Source organism: Psittacula echo, assembly GCF_963264785.1.
Source record: "Psittacula echo genome assembly, chromosome: 17".
NCBI classification, from domain to species: domain Eukaryota; kingdom Metazoa; phylum Chordata; class Aves; order Psittaciformes; family Psittacidae; genus Psittacula; species Psittacula echo.
Window position 1 is genome coordinate 4,111,971 of NC_137753.1, and position 22,221 is coordinate 4,134,191.

Consider the following 22,221-nt stretch of genomic DNA (forward strand, 5'->3'; position numbering starts at 1 on the left):
CTAGCGGAAGGCGTCCCTTTCCCGTGGAAGGGGTTGGAACTCAATGAGCTTTAAGGTCCCTTCCAACCCAAACCATTCCGTAAGCATTCACAGCAGCACAAGTCAAGTCTATGTTGAAATACATGTTAAACAGTACACGAGCTCATTGCAGAATTATTTTCTTTACAAAGCTCAGTATTTTCAGGGCAAGGAAGAAGACATGAAAAAGTAGCATCTACAGATATTTCAGGGATTATGTGCATAGTTTACTTCAATGTTCTTTTATATGTACAAATCCTACAGACAGATCGTTAACAGGACTGATATTAATTGAACCAACTGTATTACTCATAAATGTTCTTGCTGTATATAGCCACTTAATCCCAGAGACCCCATACCAACTTGTGTACATTTCCTCTTTGAACTTCCATATAACATATGATGGCCCTATGAAATTCACACACACAAAGCCAGAATGAAAACACTTGTGTATAGTTCCTATGTCATAGCCTTTGCAAGTCCCATTCACAAAGCTGACCTCCAAGGGCCTTTTCAGCTCTTGCAATCCTTGACTTCATTTTCTTTTCAAGGAATTTGTACATAAGAACCTAAGAATCTTCAGCTGAGTGAACTCAATAAACACTTTGCAAATACCAGAATGAACATGCTTTGCAAAAACCCATCTTCTCTTCATACCAGCACATCTGTAAATTTTATACTCCTTTCCTTTTCTCAGATCCTCTTATTTCTTCAATATATGACCCCCACATGTGCATTCCCCACAATTAATGCCCCACAATTAATGACAGCTCTTCCAGATATCTTTTAGGTTGTTACTTTGGGTTTCTTTCTTTCCCAGCAACAAAGCAGCTTCCTATACCTTTGCTGGGGAAGGGGGGTAATACACAATGGATTCAGCTGTATTTTAATTTCAGCTGTATTTTAATTCAGCTATCATTTTAAAGGGCAAGCACAATCTCTGTCATTTCTGTATTTCAAGGAGGGTAATTTATAAGTACAGCTCTTGCTGCAGGAGTGAATTTCCATGGCTTTCTTCTTTTCAGTCTTACAGTGCTGGAAATTCTTATGTCTATTACTTCCAACAGTTGTTTTCAACACCATCTGTGTAAGTAAGGATTGTAAAAAGACATACTCCTGAGGGTACCAAAATTAGATGACCCACCATAGATTTACACATACCCTTCTGCACCTGAAGCAGCAATCTGATTTCGGGGGTGATATGATATGTGCAAACGAAAAACTACAAAGAAAGAAGCTACACAAACATAGTGACAGTCTTCCTTGCGTTGATTTACATCGTGATACCAGTCATCCTAAACAAAGGAAGCTTATTTCTCACATACTCATGCCAGTTCGGCTATGCTTGGAGAGACTGGGGCTCCTCCCTTTCCTCCTGTGACAAGTACCAATAATACAACGCCCACATCTCTTATCATTTCAACCATGAACTTAACATTATGTTTCACCAAAATCTCTGAAAATGCGGTTACAGATTAAATTAAATCACTCCTCTACCAGATGCTGTGTCCCCGAGCAGGGCTGTTGTCCAAGATTACAGTGTAGAGGAAAGATCACCGGATTGCAAATAGCAACAGTTGCTACTTTATTTCTTGTGAGTAACTCCATTTCACTTGGATGCACCTTGTGCTGACATTCTTACCTTATGAAAGCTGACAGACATGCAAAGCCAATGAATATTATGCCTTGCACTAGTACAGTATCAAATGGCAAAAATGCTTGTCGGTTTGACTAGCAACATGGGCATCAACACATAACAAACTGGTAACCTAAGCAATCATGTATGGCTTTAGGTTCCCTTTAGTAGTTCTGACCAAATACCAGCACATCTGCAGCACACACTATTAAACCTGTTCTAAAGTTAAAGTGAACTAATAACCACCCAAAAAGACAACTGCCCTGCCCCAAATTTAAATCAGTCCCCTTCTTTCAATGTATTCCAGACTGCTACAATTCAACAACTTCTCCATTATTTAACATCACAGCTCTGAAAGGGAAGGAAGAAATAATGCCTTGTAACTCGAAGTTCCTCCCCAAAAAAGCAGTACAAATAAAACCCAACGTCTGCATTAGTTCAATGGAACAACCTTTGGGTGTGAACATTACTTTCTTCAATTGTTTTTGGCTGTAAGTTCAAGGGAAAGTAGTCTAACCATCAAAAGCAGCAACAAATAGAACCCATTCCTATGTACTAGAACCTATTCTGATGTACTATATTACACAGTCCCAAGCAGATAACATAGAAGTGTACTGCCAGCACCTCTCCTGACAATATACATTCTGTGCCTTATTCTCAACAGCAAAAGATTTTAACTTGAACTCTTCATGCCTCTTGGGAGGCAAGTCACGGCTAGGGAAAGAGAGGAGCAACTACCTGTACTGGTACATTGCTACCTGTATTGGTACATTGCATTTGCAACATTGCTCTGGAAATGATAAACTCACAGCCTGGCAAACTGTGAAGGCAATCAAGACAACCAGAAGCCTAGCTATAACTTTGCTAACCAAGAAACACAGTTTAACTACAATCTGAAAACATGCATTGGTTACCCCCAAACATCACATCAGTGCAGTTTTACTTTAAGATGCAAATGCAATCACAAAAGAGAGCTTTGAGCTCACTTATTTACCTCATGGCACAATTGATTCGTCTCCTCTTAGAAGCAACAGTGAAACAGCAAGTATTCATCAGGGGTTGGCTTTCCATTTTTGTATTGTTGTTTATAAGCATAAAAGACATTTTTCTTGGCCAAGGCAAAGCTACACTTGGTCTCTCCAAGGAAACAAGAGTTAAACTGCCTTCTAAGATTCTACTGTGTCAGAAACAGAGTACAGAACAAGCAGCATGAATTTCAGTGTTAGTCAAAACCAAGAAGGAAAGCAAAGAAGCCAAATGTTTCATCAGAAGAATAGGCAGCTTTTCCACTCAGCTTGCTGTGAATAAAGGCACACTGACCACCCATGAAAGTCAGATCTCTAACTATGCAACAGGCTTAGTGCCTGGCAAGGCACTACAAGCTTCCTGTTAAAGATTCATCCTGCTTGCTTCAAGGTTAAATTTGATCCAGCACATTTGTGAAGGGTGAAGGTCAAGCTTTGTGATTTCTGGAATCCACTCTGCCCCATTTTCTTTTTATACCATTTATTATTATTATTATTTTCTCCTCCACACTGAACTCCATGTCCAGCTCACTGTTTTGCAAACTACTTTCTAGGATGCACGTTTTCGCAAAGCCTATCTAGAGAACCGTATCAGGAAAGGGAGTTTAACGTGCAAGAAGGCAGCTCTGTCAGAGGTTGGGAATGCAGCTGCCTGGCCAAAACCTTCCACTGCAGCAGGAGTGGGTCAGAACTGGCTGCCAAGAACTCCGCATGCTGCCCCTCACTACTATGATCCAGTCACAGCCTTTTCACTCAGCTGCTACTCCAAGCCTGAAGTCTGTTTATCTCCATTCCTGTTTCTTACAGAGTCTACATCCTCCATTTTCAGAATCACTGGTTTAACAGAATTCTCAGTCTGTCTACAAATGAACCCAGCAGAGTTGACCGAGTGAGAAGATATAAGACTATGACCTCAGTGGATTTCAATCAGCCTGAAACCCTCTTCATTTGGAACATCAAGCACCAAATGGGTATGCGCTAGCATCAGTCATGTCTGACGCAGTCTGAGTTTGAACCAATTGAGCAGGTATACAATAACGTGAGATAAGACACCTGAAAGAAGATGGTGAGGCAGCTGAGAAACCAGGAATTCAAGCTGAAGTAATGGACCTGACTTGAAGGTGTACACAGCACCAAGCATCTTTTTTGGAGGGACAAGCGATTTGTGAAATCTAGCTATGTTTAAAGGAAGCTAAGGAATATTTCTTAAGAAACTAAAAGACTTCTTATAGCACAGGTAAGCTTTATCCTAAAAGCTCATATGATATATTGGAAAAAGAAAAAAAGGAATGATGATGCAGAAATTAGACTGAGTGGGCAACTCTGATTCTATGTACCAAATTATTCAGCAAGCTGTGCTTTCAGCTGAACAAGGAAACAAATAGAATCGTAGGACTGTTTCCAAAGTCTCCAAAACGCACAAGAATGCAAAAAGCTTTTCAGTTATTCTTGTTTGTTTTTTAAGCCATGCAAGGCCAAGATTAGTGAATCATGAACTAGGTCATCATCTATCTCCTCTCACCACATAGACTCCCCGCATGGTACGCAAGCTAATGGTTTAATTACAGAGCCTGAGGAAATGAGAAAGGCAATAAGGCAGCCGATCACAGCAGGAACACGTTAATGGCCTTTTTATCTTACAGAATAAATTTGTTTATCTGCTATTTCAAAGGTCCAATGTGGCAATTAACTCTTCTGTTTGCAAACTGACACTAAAGCTTTGTGCCCCAGCTATAATTAGTTACCATCAACATGGCACCCTAGCAACTATGAATGTTGGAGTTAGCCTCAGCAGCCAGTTTCCAGCGAACTCAATCCCTTTTTCAGGCCCCTTGCTTCACCAAGAGCCAACTTCTTAGGTCATGTGGAATCCTTCAGCTTCCGACAAGTTCAGTTTTCTGCATCCAACAGGAACTGGAAGGGGTATTTTACAAAATCACCATCTCCCATATCATTGCTGTACTGAAAAAGGTTACACACGTTAACTCCAGTGTGGAAAAGATGAAACAAGTTGAAGATACTGTTTTCCTACTACAGTTTCTAAAACTCCTCTGGGATCTAAGGCAGCAAACACAGTTTGGGTTAGTGTCCATCATGTACCTCTGGAATGGAAGGCTGAGAAAAAGGCATGGGAATATCCATGTTTTTAAAATACACAATTGTTGATTTGGTCAAGTGGATAAATGCCCATGTTATTCCTTTTCTTGATTTATGAATTTCCAGAAATTTTGACCTTAAGACATAATACTTGTATCAGTTCTCTACTTTGGTAAACAAACAGACCAAGTAGAAGTAATTACATATCATAAATTGATATAAAATTCAAATAAAAGCAACTGTGTGAACAGCTATGTAGCATTACCATTTCATTTGAAGCAGTTTAATACCCACTGCCAACCCAACCTAGAGACACAGCTTGCATTTTAAAAGCTTATTTCTCCTTGCAGCTACACAGTAAGCCAGACAGAGCTGCTTCACCCCACCTGAGGTACCTCTAAGCAGGAGTAATCCATGTACTCTCTGAAGCTCAAATCATTTAAACTATTCTTTTTAGCCTCTTAGCTGCAGAAGTTCAGTAGGGTGGTTGATACCTGTAATCACAAACAGGTGAGGTTTATGCATAACTTGGTAAAAAACCCAAGTGTTTTAAAACAAAGTTCTTAGCACCAAATAATCTAATTTTGTATCATTGCATAAGACTCACATACTTCAAGTAATTTGCCCTTGTATAGAAATATATAGTAGGAGCAGTACAGCCTAATAAAAGGGGAAAGCAGGAGCACAATCAATGAAGGGGTTCTAATTTTAGATGTGCTGTATCAACAGTAACAAACCAAACTCCGCAAAACCTTTGGATTTTAACGTGCCCTTAAACAGGCAACTTCATTTCCTGGCATAAGGTACTTCCACAGTCCATCCTACTTGTTCCTTAATTAACATTTTTCATAGCATCCACCATCTGCTTTATCAGCTAGCACAGAAATAACATACACTTTCAACCTTTCCAGTCGATGACATCAAATTCGTCGCTAGTCTTTAATCTTAGCACAAACTGTTAGCAAACTTTGAAAGACCACTTCCCTACTGAAACAGGAACCATTTCTTTTGCAATATGTATCATTTTGCACTCCTATTGGCACTGGGGACATCTAACTTTTTTACAATCCAATCTTGATTTGTTGAAGATGAAATTCAAAAAGCACACATTTAATACGCATTTCATTTTACAAGTACACCCAGAGTGTGGAGCACAACTGATGCAAATTTATAGTCTTCTAGGATACTTGAAGCAGCATTCTCTGTCTTCTCACCCGTTCCTAAACACATACACAACACATTCCCACTTCAAGCCTTTCGTTCTGCACTTACATTTCCATTCTCCATTAAAACTAACCAAGTAAACAAACAGTGGGAAACCTACAGAGAAGGAAAACGCAAGCAAATGTAGCCAAGATCAGCCCCCTCATTCCATTCCCATCTACTCAGCCACATAAATATTTTTGCAGGCACAAAGAATGACCAAGACTACTTCTTAACCACTTGAATCTCCTGACAGATTATGACACTGAATTTGCAGACAGAGCCTAATCTGTTTTCATCCCAGTCAGCACTGCTCCTCAGATGTCACTAGCTGTGCAGGTCAGAAGTTACCTGCAGTTCACTATCTGGGGATACAACAAGCTCTTGGAATAGAGACAGAGCACAAAGCACACAAGGGCTAAGAATTGAAATTATTCTCTTATCCCTCATTGCATTTAAAATCACGTCACTAGAGTCAACAGCTCCACCACTGTTAGCAATCAGTCATGTTACAGGGCACTCTGCCATCAGACATGCCACACATTAGTCATTGTAGTGTGCTCCAGTGAAGAACTGGCTAACTGCAGTTTGCCCTTCAGATAAACACCAGCAGACAGAATTAACTTGTGCTAAATCCTGGGATTAGCTGATATACAGCCTGTGCTGGAGTGCAGAGGGAAAGGCAGACTGACAGATTAATATTAAAACAACAAACACACAAAAAAACCAACCAACAAACAACCTATCAATTGCCAATCAGATAAACACCAAACAATAATGGCAAAAGTCAGGTATGCAACTGGAGAAACTGAACTTCCAGCATTTGTGCAATCAGCCTTCTTTCTGTCATTCGCATTTTCCATTCCCATCTCGCTACCACATCTGTCAGTGCCCAAGGCACAAAGCCTCTTCAATTTCTAAAATGGAATAACATTAGGTTTCATCACACAGAAGAAGCTTCACACCAGCCTCAGTAATTCTCTCAGTGGCAGCAATAATCTACACAGAGCACACATTTCTACCAGATACGAAGAGAATAGTTAGCAAAAAAGGCCCTGTCCTGTCTTTGCTTTTGTTCTCATTAATCATTGGTAAATAAATAGGCAGAGAATTTCCAAACCCATGCTAGTCTAGACAGAATTCTGGAAGAGGTAACATTTGGGGAACCAGATACCAAATCAGTCACTTCTGTACCTTCTTAAAACTCTATTTGAATCAATATAAGCAGTAGTTTTATTTTACAATGTCTGAATAATCAATTTAACCAACATAAAAGATGTGGGGCTTTCAGAATGCATTCCAAAGGACCAAATCAACATTCAACAGACAGCCTCTTAAAAAGCATGGGTCTGGAAAGTATATCTGCGCCATGTGTAGACTGGAATGACAACAATGAGAACATGTTCGTTACCGAGAGCAGGGTGGAGCAGGCATTCTTTATTTGCTGGAACGTGAATAACACCCCAAAGACACATTTAATACAGGCTTCTTTCCTAGGCACAGGTTGCCATGAGATATACGGCTATACTGTTTTTACAGGAGACTTTCAGGGTTGTTATTATAAGAGATAAATGAAGGGAAATGGACACTTCCAGCTCGTAAAGCAGTGCCTGCTTTTCAAAGCATTGTTTGCATTTTTCAAATCATTAAAAGGGAAGGAAACCAAGTAGAAGCTAAGAACAGCTCATTTGGAATTCAACCGGATTCTCTCCCCACCGTGGAATTTCAGCCCTGGACTGGGAGAAAGGTTGGATGGGGGAGGGAGTTCGGCTCAATAGCACCAGCGCACGGCAAGTGCTCGTTCACAGAAGCTGCTAGAAAGCTGCTCTCATCCTCAGCTGCTCTTGCAGATCCAAGTGCTATAAATACCAGCTCTACAGCTGGTGTTCTTGGAGAACTGCATGCCAGCAGGCTTTGCACCAAGCAGGAGTGAGCTGAACCATACTGTTCTACGTATCTGAAAAGCTGAACCAAAACCATTCCCAAACTTCCATTGTCAACCGATAACCTGAAAACATCCTACTCCAGAAGATGCATATCAGGTCTATATATGTAGCTGGCTTAGCACTGGGAGTTGAGCTGAATCCTTCCTTCCTATGTTTTCTGCTTCAAGGCAGATAAAACATTCACCCCCTGCTTCCACCTAACTACAAGTCCAATAGCCAGTGGCCTCCTCCAAAGGCCGTTTCAACCTTCAGACACATGCCAGCACTACATTAAGTACTACATCATGTAGCACTGGAATCCTGGGGAGTCAGCTGTGCCAGCCTCAGTATCTTAAAGGATTCATGTAGTGAAAAAAGAATCCTATTCTTAAAGTAGTTCCCATTGGCAATTTATGTTTCCTTTACTTCTACTTGAACACTGAAAGGTGGCTCATTATTTAAACGTTTGATAAAAAGAACCATCTCTAAAGCCCTGGTTCTGTGTCAGTGGGCACTAATTCTAAAGGTTTCATTTCATTTCACATGGTTTACTCACCATTGACAGAAAGCTTTTCTGGGTTCATTAGTAATGTTTTCCCTCTTTACTCCACAACAGTTATTTAAATGTAGTCCAACTGCATTTAACATTAGCTGGAATATCCTAGCCATCCCACGGTCTTGCTCCAGACCCATTAGTTGTACCTATAACCTTTAAAAATCATTAAATGTTCATCTTCTCCCACCTCCCCAAAGTCATCTTCCAAAATATTTCTCTCTTTTTCAACAGTGTTGCAGAATTAACACTTCTTGAGTTATTTTTACACCATCACAAGAAAGGCTTTAGAAGGAAAACCAAGCACCTAAAACAATTCCAGCTTATTTCTTCTGCAAAACCAAAAATATTCAGAACTTGTAAAAACACAGCTGAACTGTTAACATTGACGGGCATTCAGGGGCAACGATAAAGACCCACTTCTGGACAAGCAACAGAAATCTCTAACCCTGCAAAAGACAAGGGAGCTCTAATGTTCATATGCAGAGTCTTTGCTTGTTGTCTGCTAAACTATTAGAAACACAGAATAAAGAAGTAAGAACCACTCCCCATCAAACTCCACTCCTTGGAGCAACTATTTAAAGAGAATAGCAATTGCCTCCATTTTTTCTTTGAGGCAAACTTGCATTCAAGCCTTTTCTCGCCTGTTACAGGACTTGTGACAACTGTAGTAATTGGAAACAGGACCATCATTAGATCAACTTAGGTAACACTGTGGTTTCTTTGACTTGCCTTCCAAACCACTTCCCAATTCAACCCCAACTGCAATACAATTCATGCATCCTCCACAAGACACAATTTAACTTCCCATTAAACAGCACTTATTGATAACACATCTATCATGAATGCAATGTAGTATTAACATACTGGACAAGCATTCATTTCATTTTAACCACAATAACGAGGATTTACATAGTAGAAAATCAGGGTAACGGTTACGTGACTTTCCTCCACTGCTTTCTATTTTCCTAAGACAACCTCATTATGCAAGATACAAGTATAAAAAACTGGAAACACTTAAAAAAAGGGGAAGAAGAAAAACAAGCTTTATGCAGAAAAATCATTACACAAAACATGCTTTAAGAACCAATGCTTTTTGGCAGGCACCAGTCATCACAAATGGGGTATGCTTACATTTTTTGAGAAACCTAAAATCTAAAAAGACAGATTGAAAGACTGAAATCTATCTACAAAAACGAATCCTCCCACCTATTCTATCTTTTCATTGAAAATGTCTCATCAAGAGGAGAAAAAGTAATTAGGAAAGACAGCTACAATGAACTCTTTTACTTGCCTAGCATATGCTCCATAAATTCCCATCACTTTACTATCTACATGTACTCAGTGCCAGTCTAAATAAAAGTCAATTTCTTATAGAGACTTTTCTCAACAGTAATTTAGACCAAAGATTACTTCCAAGTTCCTTTGTTAAATTATCCAAACTATACTTAGAGAATATTCTGCAGAAATAACCCCACAGTTATTCTTGTGAAGGCATACACACACAATAGGGTTTTTTTCCCATTCAATATGTCATTTAATGAAGAAAACAGTTAAAAATTAGATCAGAAACAAAAAGATCAACAAACCACACTTCCCCTCATCTTAGGATTAAGCTTCTTCAAAAAAGGTTACTACTTTTTAGGGCTACTTCACAATGAAAGAGGGAAAATTTAGCAATATCCTCTGTCACTGTACAACAATAAGGTACTGGCTGAATTACCGACGAGATTACCTTGGTTTGTGAAGCTTTCAATAGTTTTGACTTTGAAAAATGTATTATTTTTCAAACATAATTTTAGTATTATATTTCAACCATCACTCATTTAGACAAAGACACCATAAATCAAAGGCCTTTCTTAAGTAAAGTCCTGCTCTTCCACCCATTTTTATTTTGTTCCAGAACAACTGCATCAAGCAGGACACATCTTCAAAGAAATAAAGTAAAAACCCAGACAGAAAAGGAACTCAAATAAGATGTTTCTCCATTATTTTTTGTTATTATTAAAATATTTGGTTTTAGACCAGAGGTTCATAAACATTAGAGAGAAAAAAAATCCAAACAACCATTAGAAGAGAAGTATTTTTTCCTCAGGCTCTACAAATCAACTCCAGAATGCCTTACGGGGGTTTTCTGATGCCAAGGATGTCTGCTTGAGAACCCAGCTGCCATATGTCTACAACAGCAGCTGGGACTATTGTTCCTGGCAGATGGGACTGCTCCACTGTGCCTATTTTCATTAAACATCCAATATACCATAAGCAGTCCACAAAAGAACCTTCCAACATCACTGAGCCAGAGACTGAATTCAATCCAAACAGGTGATTTTCAGACCTAACCTGAGGATCCAGTTGCACTTTTAAAATAACCTGGACTGTGCAGGCACATTTCTCCATTAATATGATTTATGGCAAACCAGAATATACAATCTCAGGTGAACTACAGTTTCAGAACTTTGTTTTACTCTGTCACTGGCACCCATTTTCACTCACCTATTTTCTTTCACATATTGTACAATTACCGTAATATCAATTGCAGAGGACTCATTCCAAGTTGGATACTTCCCTATTTCCCTGCTTCGTTAATTTAGTTTTCTAAATACTTATGCAGCTTTTTAAAAGAATAAGCTAGCTGGACTCCTTGCTGGTGATGAATACCTATATGCTGTCTTGCAGTTACTAGCTTGAGTATCTGCTTCAGTTTGATTTGTGTTTAGTTGGGCATTGTTTAGCTGCAGAGAGGATTATCAAATCATTTCCACGTCAAAAAAAAGAGACAAAATACACACACAGAGAAAATCACAACCCAAGGGAAGTCTTCAGGCTCAGCTTTTCATCTCAATAATCCAAGGCAGCAGCTTCCAATGTTGTTTAATTTTGTTACATTTCAAAACCTGATACAAGAATGAGGATGCAAACTACTGACACACAAAATACTCTTAGATCTGTAGCTCACCTTTCATCCTGTGTATTACGTGGCAGAATGTTTTTCACCCTCAGCAGAAAAACAGTAATGAATGAAGTGACCAGGCAATAAGAAATTAATACACTGGGGGTAAGATGCATTAGTGTTAAGAGACAAAACACATTCAGGCAAGATACGCTGACAACCTTGATCCACTCTTGAATTATTCATTTCAAAAAGCTGTTTGTGAGTTTGACCTACAGGACAATAAACCACCTTTCCAGTATATTAAAGATGATACATTTAAAGACTGACAAAACCAAACAAAGTTATCTCAGAGGAAAAGAAAACAGTATTATTTCAGATGCTGCAGGCTATTTTAATATTAGGTGGGATTTTATCAATAAACCACCACCACAAAGAGCAACTTAAAAGCCCACTGATGCCAAGTTTCACTAGAAAATATTCTGTAATAAACAACATATACATATATTGCAGTGTCAAGCTTGATGACAGTAAGGACTGCTAACAGAGGAATTCATTATCAATATGAAAAGTCCTCAGAGCCCACCAACTCACCCTCTCATCATGGCTTGACTGCACTACGGGCAAAGCTACGACACAACTACGCTGTACCTAGCATCGAGTACCAAGTACATGGGACTTAGAGACGTATGTCCCTGTCTGCTGGTGACAACACAGCTCTGCCCTTCAGAGCACAGCTCCAAAGGAAAACAAAGCATTTTGGTCAACTGAATCCACTTCCACAGCAGGCACTTTTGCAAACAAACCCATCTCAGTGATAATAATAAAAGCAACAGTCTTTTCTTGAATTAATCCCACTCAGTTGCTGGTTTGGTAGGGTTTTTAATTAGTAATTTGATAGTGACACTACGCCTTCTTTGGAAATAGCTTTGCATTCCCAAATTAACTTAAGTAGTAGGATTTTGCAGCTTCCAACTTCAGTCTTTAAGAATTCCTCTATTACCTTCTATTCTCCTCCCCCACTTCTCCCCTTCCACTGCAGAACTTTCGGCAGTATCCTTCAAACGGATACCATCTGCAATTAGATATGAACTGAGCAGCACAGGCCTTCTGCCAAAATACCAGCCCCTCAATGCAGTCAGCACATGTGACTTCAGCTGGACTGCAGAATTCCGGGTTTCAAACATGTACTTCAAAAACAAAGCCTTTTAAAGACAATTCTTTAAGTGCAAGATACTGTATTACTGGAGATCGATACCTCTGCAACCATAAAGGGAGTCATGTTAGTATAGAAGACGGGGGGGGGGGGGGGGGGAAGACAATGTTTCCAGTACCAATTTCAGAATTCCCACATTTTGCATCCTTCCAACAGAAAAACAGAAGTCACAGTTGCACACAGTGAGTGCTTTTAACATTGTGGGTTAGAGACCTGTGTAAGAGCTCTCTTTTTCTGATCTTAAGACATATATAGAACTGTATTCAGCTACCTTCTGATTTTTAAACACTCCATCAAGATGGAGATCTACTACAGATCTTGATTAAAGGCCTTGATCTTCACAAGGAAATGACATAAAAGCCAGATAGGATGACAATTTAACTCTGTAGACCTCAGCCCACAACAGAATGACATTTGTTTTGCTTCTAAGGCAAAGTTAAAACACGTAACAAAATTGAGAATAAGCTTTCTAACATCAGGAGGATATTTTGTTTTGCTGGCACGCCCACCATGAATGACAGGCAATCCCAAACGCTGTAAACAGCCAAATGCACACCAAACCTGACAAACAAAAGCCGTGTGTTAGGCAACAACCCTGGTGGCATTCGACTTCAAGAATATACTTCATTATGCATGTCAAAAAACACTCCTTTTCTCATACATTCACTAAAAATACACTGTGATACACTTTATTATAATTTTCCTTAAAATAAGCCTAAGCACTCTGCCTTAGTTTCATTGTAGTGTAGTCTCTGCCTTATCAGCCAATACATTTACAAAACCTGTACAAAGTTTATACTCAGAAACCACAAAGGATTCATAGACCAGCTTGGCCAATTAACACATAAAGGATTAAAATTTAAGTTAACAACCAAAATCCCTTCTTAGTTATCAGACTTCACACTGTTTCATCAATCCTGATCACCACGATTGTCCATTAGGCTTTAATTCCATGATAAGGGAACTTTTAACTGTCTCAGAGGCTTAAAATAGGCACTACCCAACAATATCACCAGCCTCTCAGATTTGCCTCCTGTCAACTTGATTAGTGCACTAATGCAAAAATCACCACCTCAGAGGCAAGATACCTAAGCCTTGGTCAGTTCACCAGCACATTTGGAGTTATGAAGCCGGAACTCCATAGCCTAAAATTACTACTGAATTCCCTTTATTTTTAAATTGCTACGTCAAATACAAAAGTCAAATACATTAATGCCACTTTCTGTAGCCAGCTTTTAGCCAGTAAGTTCAGACCTTAATAATAAGGAGTTCAATAACGTAACTGTGAAGCTGCAAAGACTGAGGGATCATGAAAAAGGAAGAATCCTTGGCAGAAATAGCAACGGTACTTATGCCCCCAAATCTAATACGTAGCCTAAAAGAATTTCAGCTCAAAGTTGTGTGTGTCAGACACCTTTAGGAAAATTCTTTGGAGAAAAGACTTCTGCTCAGGCTTTTTCCCCACAAAACAATGCCTGATTCATAGCTTTCATTGTATGATCCTCTTCTGTTCAATGAGTAAAATTACTCCTCTATTGCTTTCTTCTCCATTTCTCCTCTGAGAGGGAAATACAGGGGAAAAATAGCCCACAGATTTTAAGAACATAAAACTAATTCAACTAATAATTCCTTTCCCACAGTCTGTAACGGTCCCTGATGACTTAAACCTCACCATCTGTCATATCACCCATCTTGTATCAGAGCCATAGGACTCAAATAGAAGGCTACCGATTAGAACATTTCCAGAGCACAAAATACAACAAAAGCCACAAAGAAATTTCCAACTAGATACATCAGGAAGCATTTTTCTCCTTCTGAAAGCTGATGCAGTTTCTTGAAAACATGTCTTTGTAGTGCAGCTCTAGCATTCAGAAATAGAACCAGTGTCTTTTGTTACACCACATTTCAACTTAGACAGTCTGTCAGAGATTCACTGGTCACCCCTGTCATTATACCACAAACAAGCTTTTTTCCACAGGCTCCTGGAGTTCAAAAATCTTAGTGTCCAAAATGATTGCTGTCATGTCATGACAGCAGCAAGAAAACCTATTACAGTGGCACCCAGCAGTGCTGCTGTAGTTCAGAGCTTGGTGGCATTTCCATAACAAATGCCATCTACTGGAGTCCACAGCTCTTTCATTCTACACTGGTTTGGTCTGGAAATTGGCAGGCAATGATCGGATGCGAGCACCTGTTTCTACACGAGATGACTTTTAAACATTCCCTGTTCCCCCTCGCTCCTCATTTTAAATGGAAATTTTGAAATTCACGGGAAAAAAAGAAAGTTTGCTTGGGTAATGTTCCATATCAGGTCTGAAGGTAAGAACGCAATGCACTCTCTTCTGTACAATGCCTCTCTTCCAATGAAACCATAAACATTGTATATAATTTAAGCTACCACAACCAGGACTTAAATTCCAGTCTGCAGAAGCAGGCTAAAGCGCAACCTCAGCCAAAAAAAGGGAGGAGCCTGTATGAAACCTCCTTTGTATTAACAAGCATGAGTAAATGCTCAAGTACTCAGACAGCAAAGTATCTCAGCGCTCTTGGAGTGTTACTTCCTACAGCTACAGACAAGATGACTCTACTTCATTACCTAACAATGTAAAACTACCATAAGAAGAGCAGCTTGTAAGTACAGCTATCAGGCTACATATCACCAGCAATGCTGAGGTAAATGGTATCAATGCTGCCTTAACCTTAAGAAGCATGTATAATAAGTTAATTAAATCAATCGACAAATGGTGTGCCATACTCACTTTCCTATAGAAGAGTCTTCTCCTCCAAATTAGACCCACAATAATTATTCAAGAAGCCTGACAATTCCTCATGATTTTATGTAGTTTGTTATTTTGTTCAGAGATCTAATCTGGAAAGCATAAAACTTCACATCCTTTTTCCCCTCAGCTTTCTCCCTCAAATCAGGCTCCTAAACAAAGGCATCAACTACAGAATAAGCACACCAAGAACTAAAACACCAGCCTCAAGGAGGAAGTATGCTTCAGTGATTATCATGTGGAGGTCTGCAATGTATCCCTCTGTCAGTCCATGTGACATTCCACACATGGAAGTTAACAAGGTTTTCACTTGGGTATTCTAATCTTTCTGTAGAATTCTCAACTCACCACAAGCAAACACCTTAAACTATGGCATGAAAATTAAGACACTCATGATTTAGGCTTTCCAGTCAAATTTAGAGACAATTTAGTTTGTAATGACAGCCTCAGAAGAAAAGATACCATAAAAGAGTAATTCCAGATGATATAATGTACATGGCACTTGGTGCAGTCTGACAAAAAGAGGAAGATTAAGCAGGAAGGGAAAGAAGAGAAAGACTCCCTTACGAGATTAAAAGAAACTTACTGGTTGAATTGCCTTGCATCTGGATGATACATTTGGACTCTTTGCTGGTTTCTCGGGAATTGAAGGGCCGGACCCGAACAGCCACCTTCACCGAAGCCCCCGACATTCTGGTTGCTTGTAGTGCAGTCAAGAAATCGAAAGCAAAAGGGTCAGGAGTTTTTCAAGTTATCCTTCTTGGTGGTGTTTTCTAAAAGGAAAAACAGAATTTCGTTATTTGTTGTTGATAAAATCAGGGAGGTTCGAAGTTGTTTGATAACTGCAATTTCTGCTCTGTAGTGTACAGGACCTGTACAATGTCTCCCCGGCCAAAAGTCTGTGTCACACAAAGCAGTCCTTTTGAAGTGTACAAACATATTTGTTTTCATTACTTGGTTTTCTTCCCAGAAAGCAGGGATTCCAATACCAAAATGAAGATCTGGTTGCAACATGTGTTAGGCTTAACCTAACAAAGATAATTTTAGCAGCAAAGATACAGCTACTTAGATTTCAGCATGAGCTAGCTACCATATAGTACAGATCTCTGTTCTCTAGCTGTCAACCCTTGCTGCTACAATGCATTAGCAATAATATTAAACTAACACAAGTGTGACGGGCCATATCCCACTGCCTTTCAATACACAGCATTCCAGAAAAAAGGGTACACCCAACAACCTTGAAGAACCCTTCGCAGTCCTGGGAAAGTCCTCTTCTCAAAGGCAGTCAAACTCATCAACTACTTGTATATCTACTGATTAAAGGGCATGCTACTCTCTAACAAAGAAGAGGAATCAAAAATTATTGCCTTGAGGGTAAATGTTACTATTCATCTTCAGCAAATGTGCACCAGTAAATTCATCTTCATTATCAACATACTTATTCAAATCCTTCTTCATCCGAATGATGAAGCACTTTAGTTAGCAGGAAACTATCCCCAATACACACAACACAAACTTCAGGGCATGTCTGAGACAGTATTGGAATGTGGAGTTAATAAAGATTGGTTCAATTGTATTGTCCTCAACCAACCTGTTCCATTAGAATGAAGCTTTTGAGTCAGTCTGCAATTAGTTTAAGTTAAATAAGTTTAACTTATTGCCACGTGATACTGTTGGTACTGAAGTTAAGCAGACTCAAAAAGCAGTAAGATAGACTCAAAGAAAAAGCCATCAAGGTCTAGCAAAACACTACCACCTGGCTAGGAACACCTCCATGGCACGGACTCTTAGAACCTTGAAGACTTTACTGAGAAAACATGCTTACATGGTTGATTTATCCTTACATTCTAAATACCTGCTGTGGCCACTGCTGAAGACAGGACTTGGGGCCAGGTGAATCTGTGCTTTGACTCACAGTCATAGAATCATAGAATAGTTAGGGTTGGTCATTTCTCTCTTGAATCTGAATCAAAATGGGCAGAACTCTGCACTGCACAAGTCACCCTGCATGGCCCCCAAATCTTGACATCTTATTTTCTGGTTATCTACACGCCACATATCCAAGGAAATGCTCATTTTGGGGTTGCAATTGCAGTGCCACAAAAGCACAAATCTTACTAGCAGATGTAAAGCAGAAGCATTTCAGCTGTAAAGTAAGTTCTACAGCTGGTAAAAATATTTATACATGCTTAACTCAAGTTATGACACATCTTCACACAGAACACAAAGTTTTTAATAAAACTGCATTACTTCATTAATGTCATCACATGGTGAAGGCAGAAATTAAATTACTCCACCAAGCAGAAGTAATTTAGTATGTTCCTTTTTTTAGCAGGTACTTGAGGTGTCTCACCAGACTAGAATAGGAATGTCTTTAGGAACAAGCCAACAGAATTTCAATGTCCATGGTACTGCAAAGTGGTAGAATAATGATTCATGAGACAGCCACAAAGTCAGCTTTAGGCAAATACAGAATTTAAAGCAGTTTCACTAAAAACTTAAACAAGGAATAGAGCAAAGAAGTAATGGGAATGAATCACATGATGTTCAAAGCTTAACAGAGATTCTGGGCTGTTTGTGGGCTGCTTTACTCACTCTTGCTTAGAGATACCTACTTTTTTGTATAACAAAGTGTATCATACATATAGCTTCATTCTAAGCCTTGCTCCCAAGTATCTACTGTGTGGAATTTCTGCTCTCCCTTCTTAACGCGACCCTTGCATAAGTACCTCTTGCCCTCACATGAAAGCTAAGCGACAAGACTAATCCTGATACATCCCAGTAGTATTATTCAACTGACCCTGAATGCTGCTGCAAGAAAACAGGAATGTTACTGTACAGGGCCACTAAGCTTTCTGCTTCTGAAATACAACTGAAGAAATCTATCAAGTGCAAACTCTGTTATTATCAAGTTCATAGTGACACTGTTTACTTTGTCAGATTGTGCAAGACTACGAGTAGGTGGAATTTTCATAGGGTGTAGCACATGACAGAAACTCCATCTGACAGTGGCTTAGTGGTTCTCATCTTTCTTTTTCCCATCTACCCACATTACTGTGAAACCATAATTGTGTCAACTTCCCATAAGGACCAATGAATAAAGAGAAGGCCATTGATGAAGGGGATCTTTCTTCCCCCAAGAAAACAAAAATACAACCAACATGCTCTCATATTGTTCTTTATGAAACATACGGAGCTTATTTTGCCTTCTTAATGAAGAGTTCCACATGCAAAGGTATTTTTTCTGATGTCTTCATAGAAATAGTTCTCAGGATATTACATTAATTTCTCAGACAACCAGTATATGCAGGAAACCAGCAAACAGAAGACAGAGTGGAAGAATCTTCTGTTTAAAAAAAAAAAAAAATATCATTCTTGAGTACCTTGGGACACCATATTCACAAGAAGAAAGCATGAAAAGCACACCAAAAGAGACTCCATATGCACTAGCTAAATGACAGCCTTGTTTGAAGCACAGCTGTGAAGAAATTCTTACAGAACAGGTCACAAAATCACCTACAACAGCATAAAAATTTAACTTCTAGACTTCTGCAATTACCAACTTTCCCCAACCCTAACTTCTGCACTCATAGAAAGTTAAATGCAGTGTAATTTTATATCTTATTCATTCTCGACTCTGCTATTTTTCATAGCTGAATAAGCAAAATGTCTACTTGTAGGTGCACATGAATTTTAGATGTTTTGAACAACATCTCACTATGCAAGATTTAATTTTTATTAATAAAATTAACCAAAACTGGTACAGGTTTCCAAGCTTCCCATACATTTAAATTGTTGGAGTTTTGTGGGGTTTTTTTCCACTTACCAGCAATTTTAACTGGTTGTAACATTTTATAAAGCCAGTATTGACCTTATCATACTAAATGGTAAAATAAGGCAAAATGAGACCAAGTTGCATGGCGCCACGGATAACAAATCGCAACTGGTTTTTCAGGGTTCACATTTTCCAGTAATATCTCTTATTACGATAAAATACCACATACAGAGTGGTAACAGGAGACTTACAACAGAGTAAAACAAGATAGGCAACGCAGCCTGTGGTACAGATTTAGAAGAATAATCTTTGTAGGAGACAGCTTTTCCATGCTCAAATGGAGGATTCCCCTAATGTCTTCGAAAGAGTCTACTAGCTGTGTATCTTTAAATGTTCAGCCTACACAAATTCAATCAGGAACCAAGTAAAAAAGGGAACTAAATGCTTGCGTCTTTGACATGATTTACCACTGGTTCTAGAACAGGTGGTAGATAACATGAGTTGTTTAGTGAGCTCTATCAGCAGAAAGCAAACCCTACATATTATTTTTACACTTATATTTAACTATTATTAAAAGATACCCACTATCCACCCTGCAAGTCAGACAGTGAGGTTTTAATATTAAAGTGTGTCATTAAACAAATCACCCAAATAACTTGTTTGCTTTCTGTCATTCACGCTGACAAACCAAATGATGTTGGTCAACCACTGTTCATGGTTTCAAAGCACTTGTAACTAGATTTGGACTTCCACAGATGTTTAAAGAAACAAGCTCTTCATTAAAACTTGGATCCTTGGATGCATTTGCAAGTTCTGACAAATCAGGTTTTATCCAATGTCAAAAGACAAGGCATAATCTTTGAAACAAAGTTACAAGAAGGATAGGGATTTAGAGTCAAATTATTACTTATATACTCAGAGAAGTTTGCAATGAGTTCAAAGTGGCTACAAAAACAACGTTCAGAATCTGCATCTCTACATTCAAATAAAAACCAATCAAATCCCACCAGACACCACAAATGAAGAAACATCACTTTTATTTAACACAGCCAACCATTGTGGCATACTGGCATAGGTATGTGTACCAGAGAATGTGCTCAGTTTTCGATAAAAAAATTGCTTGTAACTTAATCAGTACAAGAGCTCTAAAGAAAGAAAATTAACTAGGAGAGAGATGAGTACATGGAAAGTTAGCAAAACAGCTGTTCAGAGCAGCAGTGGTTTATGAACAAGAGGTCCGGAGCGAATCCTATTTTAGGGCCTCCACTAAGGATCAGGTAGTGATGACAGTCTGATATATCAGCTGAACTCACACACTGCGGATTGCTATCTTTGTACTGAGGGAAGATGCCAGATAAAACAGTGGTGCAGAACTTGGCACCACACTGAAAATCCAATCATATCAACATATAGCTATTTATCAATATTGGATTGTGCAACAGCAAAAAGAACTGAGCTAAGAAGGAACTGAAAGTGAAGAGAAATACACTTTTAAAATTCGCAATGATTGTAGTTTACATTCCAAAGAACAGAAACAAATTCACTGTCCGCTTCTGGTGAATTCTAGTTCTCCAACCTCCATTTCATACCCATATTCTGCCAATGACCCCAAAACCAGCAGGCCTGTCAGCCCGTCTCCTGACGCCTGCCTCCTGACTTGGCTCACAGAGGATTGTCAGATCATCATCCCAACATGGCTGCCTCAGGAATTGTGCCGTTCTGAATCCAGGGACAGATCCACTACCTACAGGTCCACAAAACACACCCTGAAAACCACAATCCTTTCATATTCTGGCATCTTCCAGCTGGCTGAGGGACTACGCCTCCCTCCCGAACAAGCAATCATCGCCGCCACCACATCCGAGCTACAAAGGAGAAAAAAGGACGACGAAACGCGGCGGTATTCGCGAGCCACACAGCGGACGGGATTCAGACAAGGAAAAGGACGGGAAGCGGCCGGACCGCCATGGCTTGGGGCGCTGGGGGAAAGGAGAAGGCAGCATCCCAGGGGACAAATACATGCATCAGGCAAATGCAGGGGAAGAAAGGCCGAGTGAGGCCCCACGCCCTTGTGCCGCTGCCCTGACAGCTCCGGGGCAGCCTGTCCTGCCAGTACACCCCATCCCGCCCCTCCACCTCTCAGGCCCCATCCCACTCACGGCGGGTCGGTCCCCCTATTCCCCCCATCGAACAGCTGCGTAAACCCGCCTCCCCCACCGCATTACAGCATCCACCTCACTCCCCGGCACCGAGCCGCTCCCCTGCGGGCCGAGCTCTCACAGCTTCTCACCTGGGGACAGGCGGGGGTGTCCGCAGGACGCGGGCAGTGGGGGCCGCCGGCGCTGTCAGCAGCTGAGGAGGGCGGCGGGGCCGGTGAAGCAGCGCAGCGCAGGGTGGAGGAGAGAGAAGAGGCTGGACATCTCCATCACGCTTCGCTGCCTCCACCGAGGCTGGGAGACCCCCCTCCCGCCGCCAGGAAGGAAGCGGGAAGGGTGAGGGAGGGAAGGAGGAGGGGAGAAAAGGGGAGGGAGAAAAGAGAAAGGCCGCGCCGGGAGGAACGAGCGCAGCGACGCGCTCCCCTCAGCGCCGCTCCCACACTGACAGACTCACGGGGCTCCAAGCCCGCCTCCGTAGGGGGAGGAATGTCAGCTCCGCCAATAGGAGCGCGCCGTCGCTCCCTCCTCCCTGCAGCCCACCAATAGTCAGGCGAATAATCGCGTATTCCCGCCTCCTACCGTGCCAATCACAGGCTGACACAGCGGTCAACCAATCACAGCTCTGGAATGCCCGCCGCAATGACCACCCCCATTTCTCCCTCTGAGTCAATCCCTCCGCCGAGCCTCGGGGACACGGGGAATCGTCTCTTCTCCATCCCCAGCCAATCAGAACTCGGGATGGAATCCGCGTCTTCCTTCTGTTAACCTATAGCGAGCGGCGAGAGCGCCCCCGGCCGTATCACCGCCCCGCCGCGGTGTGTGCGTTCGTTCCCCCTCAGGCTGTGGTGGGCTCCGCTGCGCAGCCGGGAGCGGCGCGCGTCGTTACCAGAGACGTGAGCAGAACTTGGGCACTAAGAAAAGCGTTTCAATGCGTGCGGCTGGTTGGGGGC

At 40.6% G+C, this 22,221-nt stretch overlaps 1 protein-coding gene across 3 annotated transcripts in view; it reads right to left on the reverse strand.

The window, feature by feature from the left end:
* The window catches only part of KIF1B (kinesin family member 1B), a gene marked incomplete at its 3' end in the record, with an annotated part of 84,149 nt that extends 68,111 nt beyond the window's left edge, over nucleotides 1-16,038 (reverse strand). For all 3 annotated transcript variants that reach the window (XM_080631393.1, XM_080631392.1, XM_080631394.1), the window contains exon 1: nucleotides 15,927-16,038. In XM_080631393.1, coding sequence (XP_080487519.1) covers nucleotides 15,927-16,032 — 106 coding nt within the window. In that variant the 5' untranslated portion in view covers nucleotides 16,033-16,038. The remainder of the gene's footprint in view (nucleotides 1-15,926) is intronic.
* Nucleotides 16,039-22,221: the final 6,183 nt, after the last annotated feature.